Source organism: Pelophylax lessonae (genome assembly GCF_965119305.1).
Source record: "Pelophylax lessonae genome assembly, chromosome: 1".
NCBI classification, from domain to species: domain Eukaryota; kingdom Metazoa; phylum Chordata; class Amphibia; order Anura; family Ranidae; genus Pelophylax; species Pelophylax lessonae.
Genome location: NC_138768.1, coordinates 124,424,141 through 124,437,138, shown reverse-complemented (window position 1 = coordinate 124,437,138; position 12,998 = coordinate 124,424,141). Strand labels below are relative to the sequence as shown.

Below are 12,998 nucleotides of genomic sequence, written 5' to 3'. Positions count from 1 at the left end.
AAAGAATATGGTGCAGCTGTGCACGGTAACCAATCAGCTTCTAAGTTTTTGTATTCAAATATTTTATTAAATTGAGTATTACAATAACCATCAAATGAGACATAACAGCCATCATATATAGGGCATGCTTCCACGCAGGGAGTGGTACATTAACAAGTGCCATTACCATGTCAAAACAAACGACAACTGTACACAATAGGCCAATCAATTTATTGGTATATATATTCCGTCAAATGATGGCTTTTAGCAACCTAATAGAAAAGTAGAGGTAGAAAAAAAGATAAAGAGTTGACATTCGGGTGGCCCACCCCAGCCATGGCCTGGGGAAAACACGGACCAGCTTCTAAGTTTTATTGTCAAATCTTAACTAAAGCTGAAGCTGAAGTTAGAAGCCATTTGTTACTGTGCACTGCTGCACCAGATTTTGTGTGCTCCAGTTTTAGTAAATTCCTCTTGGAATGTGCTTCTTCACCCAAAATAAAAGGCAGTAATAGGAGGCTTATCTTCAACACTTACAGTTAATGATCGGAGCTCGCTGCTAAGTCCCGCCCCCACATATTCCCAATAGCCTTTCCTTATGATGAATTGCTTTAATAGCCAATAGGAATGTGTCTAAGAATGGTGGACATTTTAGCGTTATGCAGACATGTAGAATCTTTGTCTGATCAGAACTGCCTGGCATTTGGGTGAAACAAAGGATACTGAAAGCCGCTGGCCATAATGTACAACCACTGTCTGCACTTTATACCTGTGAACAGTTCTCAGTATTCTTAAAGTGAAAAAGTGCATAACCAGCCCCTTTCTTTTCCTCTAGTTAGTTACGCTTTGGAGACATCTGGTAGAGTAGCACCAAAATCAACTGTAAAGAAATGGTAAAAAAAAAAATGGTAGAAACTACAAAAAAATGGATAGTGTAAACCACAAGAGAATCACTAAGTTGTTGACAGATTTTTTGCTATAAACCTTTTTTTTCATACAGTATAAAGCCCATTAAAGCCTCATGTAGGCTCTTCTTCCAGCTGTGAGCTAAAATCTGTAGAGAGGCAACTATGGCAGGAAAGAATCTTCTGTTGTTATAGTAGTCCAACACATCTGGCTCTCACCGAACTCCTATCTGTAAAAAGCTATTTAAGCAGATATCATTCTTCAGTCTTATTCCAAAGACTTTGCTTAGAATCATAACCAAGTTCAATTTTCCATGTAAGAAGCCATTATTCCCAGGGCCCCCAGACACCAGAGGCTCCGGGATCACACTTTGGGTCATCATCTGGGTAATAGATGGGGACTGAATTGTTGTAGTAATACTCAAGACGGGAAAGAAGTTTCTTTACCACACCAGGGTGTTTGTCTGATAAATCATTTGTCTCGTTGGGATCACTGATGATATCAAACAGCCAGAGAGATTTTTCCCGAAAACCCAGAGGAGGAATGTCTGTGGCATTAGGTGGAGGAAACCAATGGTCACAACCTTTTTAGAGAGAAGATAGAAATAGAGAACAATAAAACTACAGCACTGAAACCACACAATTGAAGATTGCACAAACATCTACTGTATTAAATCACAAGACTTGAACACCATGACTGATACATGCAACTCTTTGTACATAACTCTGTCAAGTTCAGCAAGCATGGACTTCCCTTTTACCCATAGCTTAAAACAAAGATAGAAATTCTCCCTAACATGGCACATAAAATGTATGAAATACAAAGATGAGACCATGTGTACAGTATCTTACAAAATTGAGTACAACCCTCACATTTTTGTAAATATTTTATTATATCTTTTCATGTGGCAACACTGAAGAAATGACACTTTGCTACAATGTAAAGTAGTGAGTGCACAGTGTGTATAACAGTGTAATTTTGCTGTCCACTCAAAATAACTCACCACACAGCCATTAATGTATAAACCGCTTTCAACAAAAGTGAGTACACCCCTAAGTAAAAATGTCCAAATTGGGTCCAAAGTGTCAATATTTTGTGTGGCCACCAATATTTTCCAGCGCTGCCTTAACCCTCCTGGGCATGGAGTTCACCAGAGCTTCACAGGTTGCCACTGGAGTCCTCTTTCACTCCTCCATGACGACATCATGGAGCTGGTGGATGTTAGAGACCTTGCGCTCCTCCACCTTCCGTTTCAGGGTGCCCCACAGATGTTCAATAGGGTTGTCTGGAGACATGCTTGGCCAGTCCATCACCTTTACCCTCAGCTTCTTTAGTAAGGCAGTGGTCATCTTGGAGGTGTGTTTGTGGTCGTTATCATGTTGGAATACTGCCCTGTGGAACAGTCTCCGAAGGTATGGGATCATGCTCTGCTTCAGTAAGTCACAGTACATGTTGGCATTCATGGTTCCCTCAATGAACTGTAGCTCCCCAGTAGTGGAAGCACTCATCCAGCCCCAGACCATGAAACTCCCACCACCATGTTTGACTGTAGGAAAGACTCACTTGTCTTTGTACTCCTCACCTGGTTGCCACCACACACTCTTGACACCATCTGAATCAAAAAAGTTTATCTTGATCTTATCAGACCACAGGAAATGGTTCCAGTAATCCATGTCCTTAGTCTGCTTATATTCAGCAAACTGTTTACAGGCTTTCTTGTGCATCATCTTTAGAAGAGGCTTATTTCTGGGACGACAGCCATGCAGACCAATTGGATGCAGTTTGTGGCGTATGGTCAGAGCACTGACAGGCTGACCCCTGACCCCTTCAACCTCTGCAGTAATGCTGGCAGCACTCATATGTCTATTTCCCAAAGACAACGTCTGGATATGACGCTGAGCACGTGCACTCAACTTCTTTAGTTGACCATGGCGAGGCCTGTTCTAAGTGGAACCTGCCCTGTTAAATCGCTCTATGGTCTTGGCCACCGTGCTGCAGCTCAGTTTCAGGGTCTTGGCAATCTTCTTAGAGCCTAGGGGCCATCTTTATGTAGAGCAAAGCATTTCTTTTCAGATCCTCAGAGAGTTCTTTGCCATGAGGTACCATGTTGAACTTCCAGTGATCAGTGTGAGGGAGTTAGAGAGATAACACCAAATTTAACAGACCTGCTCCCCATTCACACCTGAGACCTTGTAACAATAATGAGTCATATTAAACACGGGGAGAGAAAATAGCTAATTGGGCGAAATTTGGACAAGTTTACTTAGGGGTGTACTCACTTTTGTTGCCAGCGGTTTGGACATTAATAGCTGTGTGTTGAGTTATTTTGAGGGGACAGCAAATTTACACTGTTATACAAGCTGTACACTCACTACTTTACATTGTAGCAAAGTGTAATTTCTTCAGTGTTGTCACATGAAAAGATATAATAAAATATTTACAAAAATGTGAGGGGTGTACTCACTTTTGTGTGATACTGTAGGTACACAAGGATTATAACCAGTAAATGCCACCTCCATCTACAGCAGGTCTTCTAGTTTATTGTGTACAATATATACAGTACATAGCTTAAATACAGCAAAATAAAATAGCACTACTTCCACGGGTTTGAGAGTTTGAGACAAAAGCAAGTGCATCTGTTCCCTAAGGGGTGTTCACATGTGGATGGGTGGTGAGCGATGTAGAAAAGTGAGATACTTTGGGATTTAGATGCAGGAGGGATTGGAGGGAATGATGGCAGCAGGAGTGAGGGATATGGATGTTAAATGCAGGAGTGAGGGGTCTGAATGTTAAATGCAGGAGTGAGGGTTATGGATGTTAAATGCAGGAGTGAGGGTTATGGATGTTAAATGCAGGAGTGAGAGTATCGATATTAAATGCAGGAGTGAGGGTTATGGATGTTAAATGCAGGAGTGAGGGGTATGGATATTAAATGCAGGAGTGAGGAGTATGGATATTAAATGCAGGAGTGAGGGGTCTGAATGTTAAATGCAGGAGTGAGGGTTATGGATGTTAAATGCAGGAGTGAGGGTTATGGATGTTAAATGCAGGAGTGAGAGTATCGATATTAAATGCAGGAGTGAGGGTTATGGATGTTAAATGCAGGAGTGAGGGGTATGGATATTAAATGCAGGAGTGAGGAGTATGGATATTAAATGCAGGAGTGAGGGGTATGGATGTTAAATGCATGAGGGAGAGGTTTGATTGGTAAAGCAGAAGGGTGGGGTATGGATGTTAAATGCAGTAGTGAGGAATATGGATGTTAAATGCAGAAGTGAGGAGTATGGATGTTAAATGCAGGAGTGAGGAGTATTGATGTTAAATGCAGGAGTGAGGAGTATCGATGTTAAATGCAGGAGTGAGGAGTATGGATGTTAAATGCAGGAGTGAGGAGTATTGATGTTAAATGCAGGAGTGAGGAGTATCAATGTTAAATGCAGGAATGAGGGGTATGGATATTAAGTGAAGGAATGAGGGTTATAGATGTTAAATGCAGGAATGAGGGTTATGGATGTTAAATGCAGCAGTGAGGAATATGGATGTTAAATGCAGCAGTGAGGAATATGGATGTTAAATGCAGGAGTGAGGAATATGGATGTTAAATGCAGGAGTGAAGGGTATGGATGTTAAATGCAGGAGTGAGGCGTCTGAATGTTAAAACAGGAGGGAGGGGTATGGAAATGAAATGCAGGAGGGAGGTATATGGTTAAAAAATGCAGGAAAGAGCTGTATGGATATTGAATGCAGGAGTGAGGAGTATGGATATTAAATGCAGGAGTGAGGGGTATGGATGTTAAATGCACAAGGGAGGGTATGAATGTTAAAGCAGAAGGGTGGGGTATGGATCTTAAATGCAGGAGGGAGGGGTATATGTATTGAAGGTCTATAGGGAGATTCTGTATATAGAGCTTTTTGAAGCTACAGGGAGGTGGCAGAGGACAAGGTCCTGATGCCCCTCTTATTTGTACATTAGGGCTCAGAAACTACAAGCCATACCATTGCAATTAAATTCCACAGACATTGAAAGCAAATAATTTTAGCGAAAGAAACTACAGTTCTTGTATTTAATAAATGTTTTGTGTATATACTTAGTGGTGAAGCCCATCCTGGACCTGCCAAAATCAAAGCAAATAGTACCTGGATGTCCAGTCAGTAATTTCCATTTCCCATGTCGAATTGCAGCATGAACTGATATATTGAACAGTGAATATTCATAATCAGGAATGGTGATGGACAAGGGTGTCCTGGTTTCATTATTTGCAGAACCTAAAAAAAGAATAAGTATGTAAAGAGCTTTCAGCATGTTATCCTTATATTTGGTGTCAATGACAATGCTAAGCTATGAAAACTTCCCCAGCTAATCACAATTCACATTTTAGTTGTGTATAAACACTGAAAAATACTATTAAATTAGATACACAAGGTACCTCAATTACCTCAGTGGAGCCCTAGGATTATTTTTATTTTTTAATGTCAATACTGGCATCTAGCACTATGTGCCCATAGTAGGCCTCTCTAAGTCAGCCCAAATGGTTTCCACAGCCTAAATATATTGCTGTTCTTACCTGTCAACATGCAGGAGCCAACGTGGTGCCAATCAAACAATCCCATTAGCTGCTTCTAGCACAAGGAGTATGATCAGACAATTGCAGATTGTATCACATGCAGGGGCACTTGACTAGTGCTTATCACTGCAGCTTATTTGCGTAGGACATCAAGAAAAGACCCTGACGCAGCATTCAAGAAATGTTCACAGACCACTGAGAAGGGTATGTTACTTACATGGAGAAGTATCCACAAATAAAGGGTCTATATTATGCAGCAGCTCCTTTCTCGGGGATGGTCTTCCTTCACTTCAGTGACAAATGCAGAACGGGAAAAAACATGACTTTATTAATATATGCTAGCAGTATATTCTATATATGTACTCTACCACAATTGGGGAATTCTCTTGGCAAGAAACTAGTTAAAGAAACACACATCAGAGTGACTATATACTATACTATAGTATACTGTACTGTACTAGACACTTAATCTACATCTACATGAGCCATAGGATTTCTGCAGGATCATTTATAGTTGGTACAAAATACATTTTTAATGCTCTGTTAAATGTCAAAATCAGATAGGGCAGAGGTATGCGCAGCCTTTTGCATTAGGGTGTGCACCCCAAAGCTCAGACACAGAGGGGATTATTTACTAAAGCTAGAGAGGGCAAAATTAGTCACAATTCTGCAGAGAAACCAATCAGTTTCAACCTCAGCTTGTTTAATTAAGCTTTAGCAATAAAACTTGGAAGCTGATTGGTTTCTCTGCAGAATTGTGACAAATTTTGCCCTCTCTAACTTTAGTAAATAAACCTCAGAGCAACTGAGGCAGTGGCTAGGGGTATGCACATGCCACAGCTGTTATGCTATGCCATAGCAGAAACTTTAAAGAGTAAAGCAATATTTTTAGAATTTTTTTATTTTTATTTTTAAGTGCTCTGTTGGGAGAGGGCGGGGGGCTTTGGCAAAATATCAGAGGTCTAAACAGACCCCTAATGTCTCACATTTAAGATTGAGCCTTAGCTGCGCAGATTAATGCGCAATTAAAAGGAAAAAGCGGATCGATCCCCGCTGAGCAGCACGGATTCGCCTACAGAGGCGGACCGTGTGAAAGAGCCCTAAGGCTGGGTATAGATGGTGGTTAATTTTATTTTTTTTCATTCAGCCAGTAGGCTGAACGTAAAAAAACACAAACAGATTCTCCCATCCACACAAGCAAGGTTGATGGAGGAATCCTCCCTGCTGAGACCTTGTATTCTGACAATGGGACTGTCTGCTCTTATAATACAGTGATCAGGGGCTGCAGTCATTGATCGATGAAGGGTTTCCAACATGTCCCTTTGACAGAAGTTGATCTAATGATCGACTTCTGTCAAAAAAGGGAAGGCAACGCACAGATCAAAATTTGGTCAGTCCCTGCTGAAGAGATTAAATTTCAATTTATCTGTAACTAGCCAAACTCAGGAGTGCCAGTGTGATCGATGTAAATAATATATGTGCCAAAATATTTTTTTTAGAGAATGTCTAAAACCCCAGTCGGGCTTTTGCCACCAATGTCCGATTGGGGAGATCTCTTTTACTCCTGTACACAAAAAGAACCAATAAAAAAATTCCTTCCTTAAACAGTTGTTATTGGAACAGGAAGTTTCACCATTAGTACAGTTTCCCACACCTCAAAACTCAAACTTTGCAGCCTCCATGACAGGGGTTACCAGGACAAATACAGACATTGCATCTACCTAGCAGGGACAGAAAAAGCAATATAAAATACCACAGGGGCTCTTAAAGCAGAATTTAACTGTATCTGAGCAACACAAACTAAAAACGCTATTTAATTATTTTTTAGTATTCAAAGCAAACTGACTCGTCCATCCATGTCTCCACACCTTATTTCATTGAGAAATCACTTTAAAAAAACACCCCCCTAGCATTTTTAGCAGTGGTCATCTTGAGTAAAGGCAGATGATTCATGTAGCACTTCCTGGAATCTATCTGCCCTTAGCTCAGGCATGAATACAGGAGGTTGTGCTTAGCTGAGAAAGCACCTCCTCAAGATGAAAGAAAAAAATGCCAATGAAGACTCCTGGGATGTATGACATCATTCTGGTCTAGGCCATAACCAGGAAACAACTGAAGAAATGTAAAAAAAAAAAAAAAAAGCATAAGGATTAAAAATAGTTAATGTTGATTGAGAGAGTAAAGTTCCACTTTAATGTTCACCACTGTATCGGCTTTGTAAAGAAAAAATACCTGATTGTCTCCCATACATCAAACCCATCGAGGGGCTTTGTCCCATTGGTAGATCCTCCTGCTAGGTGCACTAGTGTAGGCAACCAATCTGAAATATGGATCAGCTCTGTGCTTGTGACTCCAGTCTGCTTTAACAAGGGGCTTGTAACAAAGCCCACTCCTCGCACTCCTCCTTCCCAGAGCGTCCACTTCCTCCCACGCAGAGGCCAGTTGTTTCCCCCTTCCAAGGTCTGACCACCGTTATCTGTAAGCAAAATGTTGGAGTATCAATCAATTGGCCAGGATGCTGAGATATGAATGCAATTAAAATGATTTTCTAACTTTGGCGATATTTGACACAGAATAGGCTATGGAATTTACAATCACTGGGACACTCTTAGACCTTTCTTGTTAAATATCAAAATCCAGACCAGCATAGATTATAACTACTATAACTGGAACAACACGGGATGCCCCACATATGGGTCATGCATTATTCGGCTCATCTGGCAAAGAAGCTGAACAGTCGAATAACAACAAATTGAAGGGTTGGCTTCCTAAATGACCAATAACTGTGCTATTAAAATTTACCCAGCGAAGTTCTCAGCTCTACTACTTCTTAAGCTTTGCTGCATCTTCACTCATTTCAAACAAAAGGAAAAGCAGAGTAGAAAGAGAGAACACGCTCTGAATGGCCTCAACAGGTGGGCTGTGTTCAAAATGTAGATGTGAAGATCAAGCTGCTAGGTGATTCCGATACTGGAACACTGATTGGACATACCCATAAATTAATTTAATTTAATTAATTAATTTAAAACGTTTCTAAACCATTAATTAAACCTTTCCTATTGCTCTATAGCAGGCAGGGAGGTAGGTGCGTTTCTGACATGAGAACCTGAATACAGCATATAATAGAATAGAATAGACTTATGCTCAGTGGTATATTTCGGTTTTGTACTGCCCTAGGAAAGACTAAAATCGGGTGCCCTGCCCCATCTAAATTTGTCCTACCCCTCCCTGTCTGTTGACACCCGCTGCCATCCGATCTGATCCTGATCCCCCGCTGAGCAGTCAGGTCAGCTTTACGGAGCCTGCCCATGTGAAAGAGCTCTTACTATGTTTTTTGTTTTATTTTATTTATTTTTTTTACAACTTTTTTTTTGTACAAAAACAATTATTTTTTTTTTTTTACATTTTTAGTACTTATTTAATTTTTTTTTTTTTTTTTAAATTTTTGGGGGGGGGGGTGATTTGGAGAGACATCAGGGGTCTAAACAGACCTCTCCAACTTTTTTTGAGAAAGAGAAAGGGACTGAAGACAGTCTCTCTCTCTCTGCAGCCTGAGCTGCACTGAGGATGAATGAGATAGAAGCCTGCATAGAGACTCCTATTCATTCATAAAATGAAATATAGTAAACACTGTTTACTATATTTCATTCACAAATTGTTTACTATGTGTCAGTAGCTAATGAATACAGAAATGATCATTACTGTGATAGCTGTTTGTATTCTTTCAAGAAAGGAAAGGGGTTGGTAAACACATGTTTGCCACCCCAGCTCTCCATCCATCAAGCGATCTCCCACACTAGCAATGGCTACAGCTGGCAGAATGGAGAGGAGGGAGAGCCAGTCAGCAGCTGTATGGAGGGGGCGCCCGCTGATCAGGGCAGAGGAGGGAAGCCGACAGCTGTAGGGCATCGGGTTTGTGGGAAGGGGGTGGGGACCAGTTCAGCGGGGTAAAGTGGCAAGGAGAGGGAGCGCACCCCCCTGAAAAATGCCTCCCTGTCTATGCTAATAGAATTATTCCATAAAATAGTGTAAGGCTGAAATTTAGGAACCCCTAGAAATCATATCAGCATAGAACAGTAACAGAAAAATGTAGAAATAAATTATCTGAAGTTTATTTTAGCAGTTTAAACCAGCCTCTCAATGTCTGTGTCACAGGATGTACCACACCAGCTCCAAAATTGAAAATCTTACAAAAATCTTAAAATATTTCAAACAAACAGCTCCTCCTTGCTGTTACTAAACCTGGCTTCAGGTATCTGACTCTCCATCTAACTTTTGCTCTGCTTCTCCAGCTGCCCTCTCCCATGGTGGCCCCAACCAGACTCATACACTCAAAATCAGTTGATGAAAGGGAGGTGGAGTTTGAAGCAGGAGAAAATGTATAGGAAAAGCCTATAAGTAGTTCAAAATTGTGAAAAGGGAATAGAGCAATCAGTAGTCTCTCCTGGAAAAACTTTATTAATCAGAAAAATTTGAAAATTATACACAGTTGATAGGCAATAGAAAATAGTTAAAAGACTGACTATGTTGTCATACGTAAAACGCAATTCCCGGGAATATATAACCACATCTAAGTCAACACATTGTAATACCACATAAATCAAAGATCACAATTACAGTATAACAGCTCAATGGTAAAGGGCAGAGTATATGGGGTCTGAAGGAGTCCCAGGTAACCGCCGTGGTGTCAGCGCCTAGTGGCCATACAGCTCACAGTGGACGTCTGGGCTTCTTATTTCCCCAAGTGGACTAAGTGAGCTGAACAAGAAATGATAGGTCCCCACATGAACTAAGGTTCCTACAGATGTCAGATGGCATGCTTGGAATGCATGTACCCCAGTTGGAATGGACCAGATCTGTAGGTTCTTTACCTAGAGCAATTAGCTAGTGCAAGTATCTGCAGTTCTGTTGAATGTGAGTAATGGTTTCAGTTTAACTTATGACAGTCTGTGTTGTGCATTTAGACACACGCAATTCCTGGTTGAATGAGGCAAATCCATGCAGTGTCAGGTGTGGTGAGTGATCTGATCAAGTAAACACTGGCAATGTATGTAACCTTCAGTTTACGTTAATCTGACGTGTGGACAGGTAGCGCTGTTCCCCGTTTGGGATAACTCACGGTTCTTGGATCAGCCAAAAAGAAACACAAGTACCTCGATATCCAGATCACAGGGTGGTGGTGTTGAGCGGCAGGATGTCATCAGCCACAGAGTGGTCATGTCCACGGGCATGCGGGGACAATCAGACCTACGCGTTTCACCAAGTGGTCACCTGGGCTTCTTCAGGGTAGAGTGACAACCATTTCCTTGCCTTAAATAGCATGAATGGTGTCTCCTTAACAGGATATCCTGTGATGTCACACCTGACCAAATCTTTAACCAATTAAAGGGTCCTATCTAGTGTGTTTGCATTTCAGTATCGCCATCTTTTTGCAATTTAAATTAAAGCAACATTAATTTGTTTGCATGTGTATAGAGGTACATTTAATGGCATTACAGTAGTCCCGTAACATCACAGGTAAAAGTCTGTCACCATCTAGTGGTCATATACATCTATGCAGATATTTATAAAGACATAGATACATTGATTTTCCAGTAGATTTCATGCAAATATTAGTTAAAAGAATTAATTTAGTTAGAAGAAACAGCACAGACAAAGATATAGGTGTATACCTATCTCACCCCAATGGCTCAGCATCCTTTTTGTGGGGGTGCAGAAAAAGGGGTTGTGTGTGTGGGGGGGGGCAATGTCTATGTCAGGGGATGTACTACACCAGCTCCAAAATTGGAAATCTTACAAAAATCTTAAAATATTGCAAGCAAACAGCTCCTCCTTGCTGTTTCTAAACCTGGCTTCAGGTATCTGAATCTCCATCTAACTTTGCTCAGCTTCTCCAGCCACCTTCTCCCATGGTGGCTTCCACTGGCTCATAACCAGACTCAGTTGATAAAAGGGAGGTGGAGTTAGAATCCTTCTAGGGTAGAAAAAGGATAAATAGTTGGAATCGGCGCTACCTGATATGTACTTGATAAAAATAGTGATGTACCCAAACCGCAAGATAGTAATCACTATATAGAAGAGTGTGGATTAAAGTGCCAGTGCAAAAGTGCATTTAAACAAAAAATACTGTCTGGGTAAAATTTATATACTTAAAATGCTGTAATTTTAAAAGAATATCACAAAGTGCTGATAAAGAATTTTTAATGTGAGGTGCCAAAATAATATATAAAAATGTTTCAAAATCTTAACTGATGAAATAAAACAATAAATGACAAAGAATTGAATGGTGAGATGTAACCAGGGGACAAACCCTATTTCCAATTCTTTGTCATTTATTGTTTTATTTCAGTTAAGATTTTGAAACATTTTTATATATTATTTTGGCACTTCACATTAAAAATTCTTTATCAGCACTTTGTGATATTCTTTTAAAATTACAGCATTTTAAGTATATAAATTTTACCCAGACGGTATTTTTTGTTTAAATGCACTTTTGCACTGGCACTTTAATCCACACTCTTCTATATAGTGATTATTATCTTGCAGTTTGGGTACATCACTATTTTTATCAAGTACATATCAGGTAGCGCCAATTCCAACTATTTATCCTTTTTCTACACTATTTGGCTCCTATTCCCTAGGGGTTGGTTGGTGGCAGCTTCCATACCTGTATTAAAGTCTCTGGTGATATTCCATAGCGCTGGTCACCCTCTTACTTCTTATTTAGAATCCTTCTATCCCCACAAAGCAATTTGACGTTTTTCTTACTCTTCCCTTGCAGCCCCACCCCTCTTTTGAAACTCACTGCTCTTCTCCTTTTTTCTCCAGTTTCTCTGAGGATTACCCTGACCTTGCCACCTCTGTCTACAACAGCTCACTCGCATCCTCATTGGACACACCTGCTCTCTCACTACACACAGATATAGGCCCTGGCCACTACAACTTTGGCAAACAGATGACAACAGAAGTCTCAAAAGACAGTCATGCTCCTAAGCAACTGTGGTGTAAATTTAAGCCCTACAAGATATAAATCTGACTTCCAAAAATACAATTCCTACCAAACAGACCTATTCAACCCTCTCATCAAGTCCTGGTCAAAACTCTTTTCTACCTTCTAAAGCAAGGTATACATGCAGTTTTTTTCCTTTCAACCAACAGGTTAAATGAAAAAACCTTACAAATCACTACATCCCCACAAGTGATGAGGATGCAGGAATTTCCCCTGCTACGCTATTGTATTGTGACAGCATTCTGACTTCACCCCCCCCCCCCCCAATCAGAATACACAGACCAACGCTGAATCTTTTGGCTGCAAGCGCTGACTGAATGCATGACAGTTGACTGTTCAACAGAAGCCAGAAGTCAGCCAGCTCCTCCTAAACGGGACGATTTTTGGCACATGTGTACCCGGTTTAACTTTCCACTTCTTCCCCCACTGTGTCCACCTACTAGCTCATTCAATATCCAGGAGATTGCTAGTCATTTAAAACACAAGACTGATGCAATTCGTAATGAGGTCTCCACTGTCCAGATATCTACCCCACCTAA

General features: G+C 40.7%; 1 protein-coding gene across 1 annotated transcript in view; it reads right to left on the bottom strand.

Annotated features, from left to right (window-relative positions):
* Nucleotides 1–957: 957 nt before the first annotated feature.
* ARSB (arylsulfatase B) overlaps nucleotides 958–12,998 on the bottom strand; it is a 40,943-nt gene continuing 28,902 nt past the window's right edge. Inside the window, exons 5-8 of the mRNA XM_082269453.1 lie at nucleotides 7,683–7,926; nucleotides 5,668–5,738; nucleotides 5,023–5,151; nucleotides 958–1,468 (exon numbers count right to left, since the gene is read on the bottom strand). Coding sequence (XP_082125579.1) covers nucleotides 1,212–1,468; nucleotides 5,023–5,151; nucleotides 5,668–5,738; nucleotides 7,683–7,926 — 701 coding nt within the window. The 3' untranslated portion in view covers nucleotides 958–1,211. The remainder of the gene's footprint in view (nucleotides 1,469–5,022; nucleotides 5,152–5,667; nucleotides 5,739–7,682; nucleotides 7,927–12,998) is intronic.